The sequence below is a fragment of the Sesamum indicum genome, linkage group LG2, assembly GCF_026168435.1.
Source record: "Sesamum indicum cultivar Baizhima isolate 11 linkage group LG2, ASM2616843v1, whole genome shotgun sequence".
In the NCBI taxonomy this organism is placed as follows: domain Eukaryota; kingdom Viridiplantae; phylum Streptophyta; class Magnoliopsida; order Lamiales; family Pedaliaceae; genus Sesamum; species Sesamum indicum.
Genome location: NC_142658.1, coordinates 19,940,253 through 19,955,695, shown reverse-complemented (window position 1 = coordinate 19,955,695; position 15,443 = coordinate 19,940,253). Strand labels below are relative to the sequence as shown.

At 27.6% G+C, this 15,443-nt stretch overlaps 1 protein-coding gene across 1 annotated transcript; it reads left to right on the top strand.

Moving 5' to 3' along the window:
* The first annotated feature begins 254 nt into the window (after positions 1-254).
* LOC105156332 (uncharacterized) lies at positions 255-2,605 on the top strand. Its single transcript, XM_020691955.2, has 2 exons — positions 255-530; positions 2,140-2,605. Exons 1-2 carry the CDS (start codon positions 318-320, stop codon positions 2,410-2,412), a joined length of 486 nt encoding a protein of 161 aa, XP_020547614.1. The 5' UTR covers positions 255-317; the 3' UTR covers positions 2,413-2,605.
* The last annotated feature ends 12,838 nt before the right edge of the window (positions 2,606-15,443 follow it).

Below are 15,443 nucleotides of genomic sequence, written 5' to 3'. Positions count from 1 at the left end.
TTCATAAGAATACAAATCTATAAATGGGATGAATAGTCATATTCTGGGGAATGACATATAGTACGTACGTAATCAATTACTAATTCCTAGGGAATCATGGAAATTAATTAATGAATGGGATTAAGTTTGATCGACGCGCGTAATACATATATCCATGCATGCGTGTATCCATCTATTAAATTTAAATTTCTCGGAGTTAATTAATTAATTAATTAGTGGGCCTCATCCTCTATATATAATCCATCGCCGGAGGCCCTTCTTACCATCTCCCAATTTTACTTCAGTAATTTATTATAAAAAACTCATTAATAGCCAACATGTCCGGCAAAGGTGGCAGCGGTGGATCAGTTGGTGGCAACGGAGGCAAAGGCGGCGGCGGTGGGGTTTCTCATGGCAGTGGTGGAGGCGGTGGCGGTGGCAACTCTGGCATGATGAAAGCTCCCGGAGGTGGAGGAGCCTACATATCTAGACCTGGGTTTGAGAGTGATCCCAAAGGCTACTTTTCTGGACTTCATTCCAATCCAAAGGGGAAATGAAATTGAAATGCAAAAAGTTATGTAAAGGGAAGTAAGGGAGGCTACCGCACTTATCATGTAGTCTATAATTACTATATATTTATGAATAATCGTTTCATTTTAATTTCTTTTTTATAATCGTATTATCGATCGATGCAAAAACGAATCTGAAAAATGAAGCGCGTTTTGGTATAATCTCTCCACTTTTATTGCCACAATAATTAATATTGTTTTTAAGTTGATTAGTCTTTAAATTTTCTTTAGGATTAAATACACTTTGCGTTCTTGAACTATACGTAAGCATTTACTTCCATGAATTATAAAATGTAACAAAATAGCTTCTCATAATATACATTAATTTTTTTATATCAAAAATGCCCTTAATTATTTATACTAAAATATTTCTATTACAATCATTTTTCTAAATATAATCTAAATTATTATAAATAAATTTATTTTAAAACAAACACTATTCAAAATAAACACCATTTGTGTTTTAGAAAATAAAATAAAGAAATCAAGGAGGGTTAGTAGTTTCTTAAATTAATATGTTAAATCATGATATGTCTAGTGATTAGTAGTGTACGATTATTTCTCTGTACTGCACCTCCCTCCATTTATATAATACATGAAACCATACGATATTATTATCTCGCGGTTACGTGAGAATTATTTTAATATATACGCAAGCAACTTTCGTCTTAAAACCTTACAAAAATCATCACTAGTATTTAAATAGAAGAATTTGTCATATTCGAAATGGGAAATCAAAGGTTTTATAATATTATTTGAATATAAACATTTTAAATTTAGAATAGAATCTTCATCAAGCTTGTTTTGATCAAATTCACGCCACAAAAGTTTTCAATTTTTAAATTAACTTTAAACTGTATTTTTTGACTTTTCGATGAATTTTCAAATTAATTTAATTTAAATTGATGCCCTAATCCAAATGCTTTTAACCTCAATTTTTCTTTCAAATATGAAGTTTTCAAAATAAGTCCAGATATCATATGAATTTAATTAAAATCCCTGCTTCAAGTCTTGGACTCAATATACACTTCATAGTCATTAAAATTTGAACCATCATATTATGTGTTTTTTAATACTAAAATTAATAAAGATCTAAGTTCATACATTAATTATGGCTGCTAGCTTATTAAAATTTTGACCCTTATGGGTTAAGAACGTGGAAGAGGATGAGTACCGGATTTGAGAATGGCAATTGAATCAATTTTAATTAATTCTTGAAGATGATTGAACCGCGTAATTGTACGTGAACGTGTCATTCCATGGACAGCTGCAACAACATGCATGCAAAAGCTTTAACTTCCTCACCAAATACATTGTTCAGGCCAGCTAAGCTCTAATCCGAGGATATGATCGCTTTTTTCAATTTAAATTAATTATATAGTAGGTATAAAATATGTATTTTGTAAATAAAATATTATTTAAAAAATAATAATTAATTATATAATCTATATATTATATTTATTTTGTAATTAATTTAATTCAATCAAAACCTTCTTATCCCATAATCCTCTCCCTATATATACGTCATTAATCATTTGAGACATCTCAAGTCCCTTTGATTGCCGAGAAATCATTTATCTCTACTAGCTAGAACCATACAGATCAAATGCCAGGAAAAGGGGGTGGTGGAGGCGGCAAAGGAGGAGGCGGCGGCGGTGGTAAGGGAGGTGGAGGAAAAGGCGGTGGTGGTGGGGGCAAAGGAGGGGGTAAAAGTGGTGGTTCAGGAAAAGGAAGTGGGGGGGGAGGGTCAGGGATGATGAAGGCGCCGGGAGGAGAGGGAGCATACATTTCGAGGGGTGGGTTTGAAAGCAACCCTCAAGGGTATTTTGCTGGACTGCATGCTGCAGACAAGGCATCCAAATGACTAGCAATCAGTTCTGGAACTCTGAATTTGCCTTGTAAAATATATAAGTACATATATGGGGTTAGGTAGTCGCTTTGCTTCTTGTGCTATAGCTAGTAATGTTCGTTCTCCATCTTTTGTGTTCAAACGCAGACGTTGTCTTTGCAATCAATGTTTTTTCTTAATAAAACTTTGTTAATTTCTGGCGTGAAAATTGTACAACAATTTTCATCTACTCATTAATTTCACGCATGCATAGCAATGAAGTGTAATTTAATTGGTAAAGTTAAGGTGTCATAATTATAAGGTCATAACGAGAATCTCATCAAATAATTATGATTAAATATAATTATTTAATAGTGATGTTTAGTATAGAATTATCATAATTGTCGTTAGTTCTAGAATATATATATTTATATATTTGGTATTATTATTATTAATTTATTCAAAATAATAATTTATGTTTAAAGAAAAGAAATCGCAAACACATCCACTCTGAAAAGAATTAAATACACTACTACATTTTAATTTAAAATATACAAAAAAAAAATATATAAAATTATTGTATTTTGTGAATTTCAAAATTAAACTCAATTCTCGAACAAGTTAGTCTCCTACGACCCATCAATTTCACTATTCTCTTCATGTAATCCTCATTTTCTTTTAATTAGAAAATGTAAGCAATCGTAGATATGTTAATATTTTGATTATATTTAAATAGTACGCATTTTAGAGAAGATGGCAACATTAGCAGGTTGACTACTCCATAGTTAAATATTATAACGTATATTAGAATTATATTTATTTTTAGAAAGATGAATTCGTTTTCTTTTTTAATATTGGGTAATTATATAATATATATGTATATTAGATGATGAGAAAGAAGGAAATTGGGGGTGGGGGGGTAAAGGTGTCAGTAAGTCCAGATGCATGCAAGTGAAGGATGGCAGGTGTGCGAAGGGTGTCGTTTTATAATTGGCAGTCTCAAAGTATGAATTCGATGCTACCAAATTGATTGTCGTTTTCCCGACAAATTGGGACACGTAGTTCCAGACACCTTCAATTGTGAGTTGTATACATGGGATGACTTGAGAATGCCACATGAGCACTGTTTACATCACCCCGGATTCTTATTTAACTAAGATTTTCCCAGATTCTATTAATTATATTATTTAATCAGGGTCGGGAATCGCAATGATATCGTGGTCATTCAATTTGAGTAAGTGTTGGGGGTTAGAGAAACAAAATATGTTGGTTTTATTCATAGGTTTTTAAATAAAATGGTCTAATACTTAAATCAATCCGGTATGAAATAAAAAATAATAATATATTCTCTTAATGAAATAATTGATCTTGGCCCAAAATAGTCTTGAAAAATATATAGCGATTGTCAAATGTTCGTACTTGATTCACATGTCGTGAATTTATCCTTCCAGATGTTGTTAAATATCCCCCCAAGTTGCTGATTTTTCTTTCAAATCTCCACATTTAAAAGCAAGTGACGGAAAGAGCAACTGTCATTATCAATTGAACGGAAATCCCCAATGGTCCTCAAATTGAAAAAAAAAAAAATTACATATGGGACTCAATATGCGAATTGACTTGAGTGTGGAATCAAAATTGAAAATAGGTCCGCTTATGTGACCAAAAATATAATTTACCCTTATTTAAAATGAGTAAGCTCAATAAACTTAGTTTACTTGGCCAAATTCAATCAGAGTTAGAATTTTATGTAACATGTTCATTTCATAATATTTTTTTATTTCTTTCCTCATTTCTTCTTTGAATTAATTTTTTTTAATAAAAATGCGCATATAATATCCATACAATACATTAATTTATGTAATTTAAAAAATACTTTTGTTTCTATATACATTTAAAACTAGGGAGTTATATGTTGGAACTTTGGATATGAGATCATGTTACTTAGTACAGCACCTATTACATGTATATGTATTTTATGTAATTAACAAAGGGTGGATTACACTTCATTCTCAAAATCTCAAATTTATATCACGCTATTTGTAAAAATTCATTCTATATCATAGAAATAAAAAAAATAAAAATCCTAATTTTTTGTCATAAAGTTTTAGTTAACCTTAAACATAATTAAGTGAAATTTTAATGTGTATAAAAATAAAATTGAAATAATTAAGATGCTTCTTAATTTGCTTCCACATACTTAATTATTAATTAATGATTACAGCACAATCAATGTGTGTGTAAAATAAGCTAGAAATTTACTTGATACTTATATAATTTTATAAAAATAACCTGATATACTAAATGTGTAACTAAATATATAATTTTCCATTGTAATCGTCATTATGTGATTTTCTTAAAAATTAAATAAATAAACGGGTTGTTATCATGAATTCGATGATTATATTTACACAGTATAATTATTTTATTTTTATATAAGGGTAGTCTAGTAGATACACATAATTTATACCAAAATAGTTACTATACGCCTCTGAATCTTAATAATATACGATAGATTTTACGTTTACATCTATATAATATCTATAAATTCATATGATATATATTATTTTAAAATATTAATAATTAAACAATTTCTCTTGCCGTCATTTTCAACAAAAAGTTGTATAAAGTATGTTTGATCCTCGTACATAGACTTATCAATGGACTGACAATACTTAAATCTGGACCCATTAGAATAACTAACACCCAAATTCGAAGCTAATAGTTTTATGTTAGACGGCCAAACCTGAACCCAGTAAAATAAAAATGTCGGGTATTAATAGAGTGTAAATTCTAAAATACTCGTGGAGTAATGTATAGGGAAAAGAAATTCCCTTTTTTTTTCTTTTATTTGAATTGTAAAACAATATAAATGAGGGAAGACGGAATTAAGTTAAGAAAAAACAGAAACATAATTAGAGTTAAATTTGTGAGTGATGAAAAAAAAGTGCAACAATGAAAATGCAAAGAGAGCCACTAAGAAAAACAAGTCCAACTGTGCTGACAACTATAACTGCAAGCTCAATTGACAGCAAAACCATGCCATTTTTCTTCCGTACGTCGTCGTACCCGGATCTGTAATTCCATCCATAATTCCCCAGCTTGTAACACGTGTGTAGCCTTTCCTTCATCCTCACTTGCTCCATTCTGTACCTTAAAATACTCAAGTTCCCGTCCACTGTGTCTGAAGAATTTCCTGTAATTAATTAATGCAGAAATTAAAATTAAATCAAATAATATTATTTGTTATATTATATTTTGTGCTAGCTATAAATTTCTTAAGCTTTCCGTTTCTATTTACTAGTATTTATAAATGTAATATCCCATCCCGTATGAATTATGAACTGATAAGATAAACATATATAAGTATTGACCAAAGAATTTAAGTGCATCCATTGAATATTCTTTTTCAATGAATTATTTATAATTGAATTGTCAGGATGCATTAGGTAGGTTGGAAGGCAATTCTCACATTCAACGAGCTTTCGACTCGCAACATGATATTAATATTTAAATAAAATTGTTTTTTTTCTTTATAGAAAATCAACTATATAAATCGGAACATGAAATTAAAGATCATAATAGTGGGTTCTTGGTCTACTTTAATAGTCGTATCTTATTTGTTTGTTTACTTTGAATATATTAATTGATTTAATAAGAAAAAACAGTTCATTAGAATTAGATCACACATTCATAAACGTGGAAACCAACATCTACCTTATTAAATTTACAAGGTTGTAAGAGAAAGATCGATCATCAAACTCCAGTACGAGTAAACCTATTTTATCGGACTTTACAACATATCATATATATATATATATATATATTATGTTAGTTTATTTGTGATCTTGTATGACTTGCGTATATAATCACAGAAAGCATTACGTATCCGTAAAAATTACACCAAAAGTAACCATTTCTGTGTTTAACCCTCAACAGGTGAGCATTGAATTAATATATTATTATTATTATTTTTAAGTAAAAATAATTAATTATTATTTTTTTAAATAAATTGATTACAGTCATTAGTATATCAAATATCTATATTTAACAACTACCGACAACTATAACAATCATACAGTAATATTAATATCATATAATTATATATATATATATGTAATCAACAACTGGGCGCTGAACTAATATTTAAACATTCAAATTAAGAAAAAAAAAACTCCAAGACATTATTGATTTTCTTGTAAGAAAAAAAGCGAGTAGTACGAACCTTGATCATCCCGAAAACTTTGGGATCTGGCCTGAGGAGGGAGCTGTACCTTGAGCCTGCAGGCCGAGAAGCAAGGAGTTCTTAACCTGCACAAGGAGAAGGAACTGGAAGCCATTGCTGATCTGATCTGATCTAAAATGATGATGACGACTATTTCATTCTTGTATTTATGAATTTGTACTGTTTATAGCCGCTTTCTTGCTTCATCTTCTTCGTTTCACAAACGTTAAAAGTCCTCACAGCTACTGATGTTCTATTTATAGACTGGGGCCTCCTTTTTATAGACTTTGGGTATATAGAGTCGTGGTGCCTCTGTTACTTAATAACTGCTCCGCCATTTGCATACTGCCACCCTACCCTATGTATTGTTATATTATTCAACATAATTTGATTAGCCTGCTTTAATTAATTAATAGGAAAAAATGCAAAAAATCTCCTTGTGCTACCGCAAATGAGCAAATTATTCCCTTATAAAAAAAATAAATAGAGATTTACTTCCTTATATTTTTTAAAATAGAATAATTTACCCTCCTATAATTTTTAAAATGAAGCAATTTACCTCCTTGTATAAAGAGGTAAAAAATTGCTTCATTTTAAAAAGCATAGGGGGTTGCTATATTTTTTCATAGGGGGCAATGTGCACATTTTCAATATCACAAGAGGATAAATTGCTATATTTTTTTTCATAAGGGGGAATGTACTCATTTTCAATATCAGAAGAAGATAAATTGTTATTCACCCTTAATTAATACTAGCTTAGACCTGAAAAAGATTAAATTACTCGATATTCGATTGAGAAAAGCTCGTTTCAAACTTGAGTAATTTTTTTTTGTTCGATAAGTTCTTTAGCTCAATCTGATTGAGGTTGATTATCGATTTGTGGAACAATGATAAAAAAAAATATATATTTAAAATATTAGATTGCTCAAGCTTGACCGGATTAATAATCAAGCCAACTTCATACATTTTTTTTAATTTGATAATAATTCAAATAAACTTAAATAATTATGATGTGTTTGATTCAAATGTTTAAAACCTTATACTAGGGTAGCAAAGGTGAAAAATTAAATCTCGATTTTTTTTTTTTTGAAATGAAAGCTACAAATTATTATCTTTTCAATAAACTGATTAAGATCATCATCAAATATTTATATCTAAAAATAATTATATGCTAATCATAAATACCACATAACTAGATTTAATCAATAATTACTAGTAAAATAGAATAACATGATACATACTACTAAAATAAAATAACATTCCTTGGTGGATTGAAACTCATAACCTTAAAATCATACAACCTCAATTTCATGAATTAAACAATATGAGAATTAGATATCATTTATGCAAACTAAATCTTGGTACATAGTTAATTTTGACAATTTCCAATTTACAGTTTCACACACACACACACATATATGAAGCAGCATGTTCATCGTCATGAATTTTGGAAAAAGTAGGCCAATTATCCGAAAAGGACAGAAGTAGGTATGTTAAATATACCCATTATTACAGAGTTGTGCAGTGAGTTATGAGAATTTATTTGGAAAATTTGTGTATTTAGTTCTTTGTGTTTGGGTATTATTAATTTAGTCTAATTTTCTCGTATTGTATCTCATAATTTTATTTTTTTAATTTTAGTTCTCACTTGTATTTTCATTTGATAATTACCAAAGCTTTAGCATTTTCGGACAATTTTCATACACCTTATGTTAATTATTTAACGAAAAATGCTCGTGAAGATTAATATGGAGAAAATTTTAAACTTATAAAATAAAAGATGAGAAAATCATAATAAATGATACTAAATTAAAAAATACCATAACATTTGATAATGTGTCATGATTCATAATTAATGACAAATTTATTGTGACAATGTAATAACAAATAGTACAATTGTCACAATATGTTTGTAGTATCACTCTAATTAGTCACTGTACATGTGTACAACTAATTGTTTATAAAGACAAATTTACTCAATTCTTTTCTCAATAATGATTGCTTCTGACAACTTTATCACAATAGTTGTCGTCACAAAAAAAAAAAATTACTGTAACGAAAAAATAAAAACTTTATCCCTTGAGATATATGGAAAATGTATTATTTTATTATCATCAATTTTTATGCAAATATTCTTTTATTTTTGTAGTAAGAAAATAATTAATCTCTAAATGTTAACAAAATATAAGTTGATTATAATAATTAATATTAAATAATTACATCTAATAATTATAACAATCATATATTAATCAATATCAGATAATTATATCTATACACTTAATATTAAAATAGAACGACACATATTATTAAAATAGAATAAATATCCCACGCATTAAAAGAAATTGTGTCTAACTAAAATGAGTTGTTAATATAAAATAAATTATGTAAAGGTGAAGTGAGTGCAGATTGATCGAACTCAAAATACGTTAACTGTAGCATAGTAGAATTAACAAGTGGCACCAATCATATCAAATCATTGTGGCATTTTATGTATTTATTATTAATTTTAAGGTGGATTGGACCACGTTGCTTTTTGGGAATGGAATCCTGCCCCATGGCCATGCACAACTGGATTAATTACTGCCACGTACATCAATTCTACATTTATTTTACTTCAATTATTTCTCTGAGATTATGTTCCAGTTAATGGTACTAATACACATCATGAGAATATGGGCTACTATTGTCCCTACCAAATAATTTTTTTTTTATATATATATATAAAATATTAGCGAAAGTTTTTTAAAGGTCATTTAAATTACATATTAAAAGACACTAATTTATCATATTATAAATATTAGTGATAAAAATTATCAACTAAAAATAATTATGATACATATATAACGACAGATCAAATATAAATTCCGAAGGAGATAAAATGACTAACTAATTTAGGTTTTTCTATTCACTAGAAAAAAAAAATTAATTGGCTATAATTTTAATAGTTGTGGATTAAAATCATGGTAAATAATTTTTATTGATCATGATTAAATAAAGACGACGCAAAAATATACACTATGTTTGTTTTCATTTCCAAATTATTTTTGAAACAAGTCAAAACATATCCAATGTTTGTCATTATTCAAAAATACATTATTTAGGTATTTTTAACGGTTTTAGCACAAATACGTATACACACACACACACACACACATATATATATAAATATATATAAAAAAGACATGATTTGACAATGAATAGTAATTTTTGTTTCACAAAACACAACATTAAACACATATAATACTTATTTTAAATTATCTCCAAAAATAAATCCAAACATACATACTATCTCTAACATACACTTATTTATCTTTGTTTTTCTCTCTCTATCTCCACAAAACACAACAAAATACTCAGAAAACGAATCCAAATATTATGATAGATTTTTCACAAAAAAAGAAAAAAGAAGTAATTTGCTTTGGTTAAGAGCCATGACAAATGTTTTAGCCACCCTTGCAGATACTATGGCCAACAGCCGTTATATGGTTATGGTAGATGACTATTTTATTTTTAACCATGACAATTAGCCACGATTAAATATTGTATTTTTTTTGTAGTGATTTAAAAAAGAGTATAAATTTTTGAAGGAAAATTATTACTAAAATTATAAATTAAGTTATAATAATTTCTGTATAGTCACAATATAATTATTAGTAATAAAAATTGTGAATAAAGATATGAGACAAATAATTAATACTAACATTTCATAAATTTTGAAATATTTTATAAAATACGATAGCCCAACTTTCCCTAGATATGGGATATATAGGGTTGATATGTGTGACCAAATATGGCTAGAGAATTTTTTATGATTTTATGTTTGAAGAAATGTAGAGGTGTACCAATCAAGTTGATGAGGGTTACTTTTGAGTAGGCTGATAAAGTGGGTGGAAAAAAGTGAAAGAGAAGTACTTATATATTTATTTGGAATAGTATTATTACATGTGTTTGCAAGATTGGCAATGATTATTGTAAATTGATAAGTACAATCTTTTTGTATTTTTGCTTTTTACCTAATCTCATAGATTCATCTACTTATGTTCAGATTGAATTTTTTATTTTTTATTTTATTGTATTTTTTATTTTAATTAATATATAAATATATTGCTAGTGAAGGTGTTATTTATTTTATTTGGAAAAGATTCTATACACATAATTTATATATATATATATTAAATGAAAAAAAAGATGTAAACAAAGTTAAAATCACTAGGAAAAAAATATTATTGACTACAATATTAAATTATGGCTAAAAGCTATGGTAAATAACTGTTATAACCACATTAAAATAAAATTCGACGCAAAACTAATTTTTCCACCATAAAAAAGTTATTTTGCCATGGCTTCTAATAATAGTACATATTTTAGTCACTCGCATAAAAGAACAGCCAACAATCGTTGCATGATGTAGTCAATGATTATTTACTATAATTATTTATTATTATTAATAATAATGAGATGTTATATTTGTTGTAGTGAATAAAAGATTCCATCCGGCACAAGTCAAGATTTATTGTTTATTATTCACTTGTCAAGTGGATTTTCTACTTATGGGCTATCTTTGACAGCTAAATTTTGTGGATATCTTCCCCAATTCCCACCATAAAGAAACAAGTTTTTAAATTGAGCCACAATATTAGAATCATTGTCATAAAATTTAAATTTCATTATAATAATAGTTTTTCATCTATACACATTGGAAATTAATGAATTACGAAATATACATAAATTATTACTATTGATAATTGATCGCGCGCATACATATATATATATATATATATAGTGGCATCAAAAGCAAGAAACAACAAATAATTTTGTGAACATTATTTGAGTTGTCATTAGCAATAAACAGTAAAATGCGTTATAAATTTATCTTAGCAACGAATCCGACTAAAAAAAAAATATTTATTTGATAATTAGTCTGTCGATGATTTTCGTATATTGTTGTTGCTGAATATATTAGGAATTTTACTAACGAAAATATTTGTTAGTATTTTTTTTTTCTTTTTTGGGGGAAGGGGGGAGGAGGGGTTGGGGAGTCTATTCAAATTTTTTAGTTAATAATCAATTTATTAAAAAAAATGATAATTTGTCAGTTTTCAGTATAAAATAAACTTGAGATATTATACAGATCGCCACTCTCCATCAGATAAATAACAAAGTAAAATATCTTGATTATCAGCAAATGTCACTTTCTTGATTGTGGAACCTCAAATTGTCAATGGGTTGCTCAAAACCAATACATCAATTCGATCTAGATCTTATTACAACATCGATCCGGCCCATTTATCTCTATGTGCTACATAATCGGAACGCAAAGTCAGCCTATGTTGGAATAATCAGATCGAAAATATATAACTTCCAAATAATCAAATGAGCCACATCCAATCCTAGTTTAGTTCATGAAATTGAGGTTGCATAATGTTTAAGTTATGAATGGATTAACGTTTAGGTTATTATTCTATTTTAATAATAGTTATGGATTAAATATAATTATTTAATATTGATGATTACTGTATGATTGTTATAATTGACAATTATTGCTAAATATAGGTATTTGATATTAATGATTATAATCAATTTATTTATAAATAATAGTTTATTCCTTTTAAAATAAAAAAATAATCAAATGAGAATTTTAATTTTAATATGATTGAAATATTGTGACTTCCAATGAATCAAATCAAATTCAAACCAAACTATGAAATAATTGTATATTTATAAAGACAAAACAAAAACTGAATAACTACGAACTATAAGTTAACGATCAGCATGCAGCTTCCAAAATTGCAATCTTTATATTAATAAATAATTATTATAAAAGCAGATAAAATGTTGGTATTCCTAGAAGCAGTAGCATTGAAGAACCTGGTCCAATGGTCAGTACGTACGATATTGGCAAAAATCATAGAATATTATCGCACGTTATATACTATATGTCCTAAATTTCTGGTTCACGGTTTATTCATAATAAACTCTCTCTATATATATCTATATATTTAATTGTTGATTCTGTGTTCCCTACAGACTGATTTCTTGTTATTCTAAGTCGTTTACTGAACTTTAAAAAATATATATAAACCCTAAGTTGGATCATCTAACTCACCTGCTCAATTTATGGTGCAAGATAATCCGCCTATCCTCCATCTCCACGTGGAATGAATACGTAATTTACAAGATTATGCACCTATTAATTAATTTAATTATTGCCCTTTTTTTTCATTATATAATTTAATTAATTCAAAATTAATCTCATCAGCCACACCACATCGCTGGGATATATTCTCCATCATATATATATTTGCATGCAAAACCTAAACCGGTGGTTCGACCTAATCTTATGTACTTGCATTGAATTGCCATTTTTAATTTTCGTCGACACGACTGTTTATTTGTGTTTTCATTTCCGATTTTCAGTTTTAGTGAAAAATATGTGCTTTTAATTTTATATAAAATGAACGCGTTTGGATTAGTTATGGGACTGTTTTATATTGAACAATCGTGTCAAAATCAATATATTTTCAATTAAAATACATATAAATAAATATGTTTTTACTTTAATTGCAATTTCAAAATCTAAAAACTGGAAATTAGCCACAAACAAACAGGTTTGGGATATTAAAATCGCGTGATGAATATATTCACACACTATATTAGAAATAAATAAATAAATCACACAGTTTGAAAAAAAATCATTTTTGATTTGTTTCACTGATTTATATTTAATTTTGTTTGTTTATTTTTAATGGAATGAGATGGATGAGTGAGATGACCAACCAAACCAATGGGAAAAAGGCAAAATGTGAGGTCAGTCTCGTCACAACTAAACAAACCCTCAAATATTGGGGTTTGATTGAGACAATCTCCGCTTCTAATTCATCGGAAAATCGTCTATCAAAGTGAGCCAACCAATCAACTTTCTTTTTCTAATAAAAATAATAATTGCATTATTATATCAACAATTCAATAAATTAAAAAATATATTAATTTGATCAATACATCAATATGACTAAAAATTATAAAAATAAATTACAATAAACTCATATAAATCAAAATAAATATCCACATATCGAGCGAAATGAAGACCCTTGACATCAAACTTATTCACAAGATTTCAATTTTAACCAGATTAAGACATCATGGGTGAGCCAACTAATCAACTTGCCCACCTCTTATGTTTCTGGAAACATTTAATTTTTTTCCTAGTCAAAGTTTTCTGGCCGAGTGTTTGAAATTGGAATTTATTTCTTTTTTCAAATCCTACACACAGTACGTTTGTGAACAATTGCAAAAAGGTAAATCACAATCACACCTTTTTAGAAAAAAAAATTATGAATTAATTCCAAGTCTTTTATATAAACATACAAGTTGAAATAATAGGATTATCTCAATATTTTAATAAATTTAATAATATGTTGATCGATTCGATCAATACATAAATATAATAAAAACTAATAATATAAATCCAAATAAAACAAGATAAATGCTACATATTCGATGGAACTGAACCCATAATTTTAAATTTATTCATGTCTACTATTATAACAATTTCTTGTGTGATCGTCTCCTTTTAAACTAAAATTATTAATATATTTATTATAAAAAATTTATATAATAAATCATATTTATTGAGACGTCATAAGATTATACGAACAGATCAAGCCCTTGACAATAACCAATTCAACTCGTTATCTGCACGTCCATGATTGACTACCATACGACTTGGCCGTTCAATATTGGGTCTTTATGAAGTTGATTTCATTAATTTGGGCAACTTGGTTATTAAAATTAAATCCACCAATCATACTTCCTAACTAAAACTAGCTAATATATGATAGACACCAAATTTTTTAAAAGTCTTATTTTTCTCCCCCATATGATTTGACTAGCTAGTTCGGTTTTCAGTTTCATTCACAAGCTTTTGACAGTAAAGTATTGTTCGATTGGTAAGGTTGACGCCTCACAGATAAAAAAATTATAAATTTAATTTCAATGAATATAGGTGCATGTCTACTTTGATTCTATAGTGGCTTTGAATTGTTGATATATTAAATCAGTCTTTTGATTTGATTGTATTGGACGATGTAATAAATTGCATGCTTAAAAGAATTATAAGAAAAACCTTTATTTACAAGTTTTTTTTTAATTGTCAAATTTAAAAATATTTGTTTTATCATAACTTAGAGATATCACAAAATAACCTTTTAATATGGATTTTTTCAGACTATTTTATGTGTCTCTACAACTGTAAAAATTGCCTCTATATGTATTGAAAATAATTTTCATAATTGTAAAGGTATATAAAATAACCTTAAAAAATCAATATTGTACTGGTGAAGGTAGGGTGGCATGGAAATTTGCACATGGCCCTCTTTTCTATTTTTCGTATATACGTATTCTATAAGTACCTCTACATGCTAATACACCTTTAATTTTACTCAATATATTTATTCCAAAATGGATAATATTTTTCTTCGTCAAGAAACAAAATTGCATTATTAGTGATCCACGTGTTCTATGATTAACATTAATGTCTGAAACTAAGTCTTTACATCCTATAAAATAGGAATAATAATATACATAGCTTAAGTTCATCAAAAGATAACTTGTGAAATGATGTCTTAATTTAATAGTTAAGATTGAGATCTCACAAAAATTCAAAATTATATGATTACTTATTTATTTTATTATTTTTTTATTATATTGATGTATTGATTGATTTAGTTCAGTTTATTGATATTGATCATTGATGTAATCATATAATTGTCAAGATTTTTATTAAATTAACAAAAAAAAGGAGAAACAGAGGGAGAATCATTATTTTTATTTAATCCAATAATGGTTG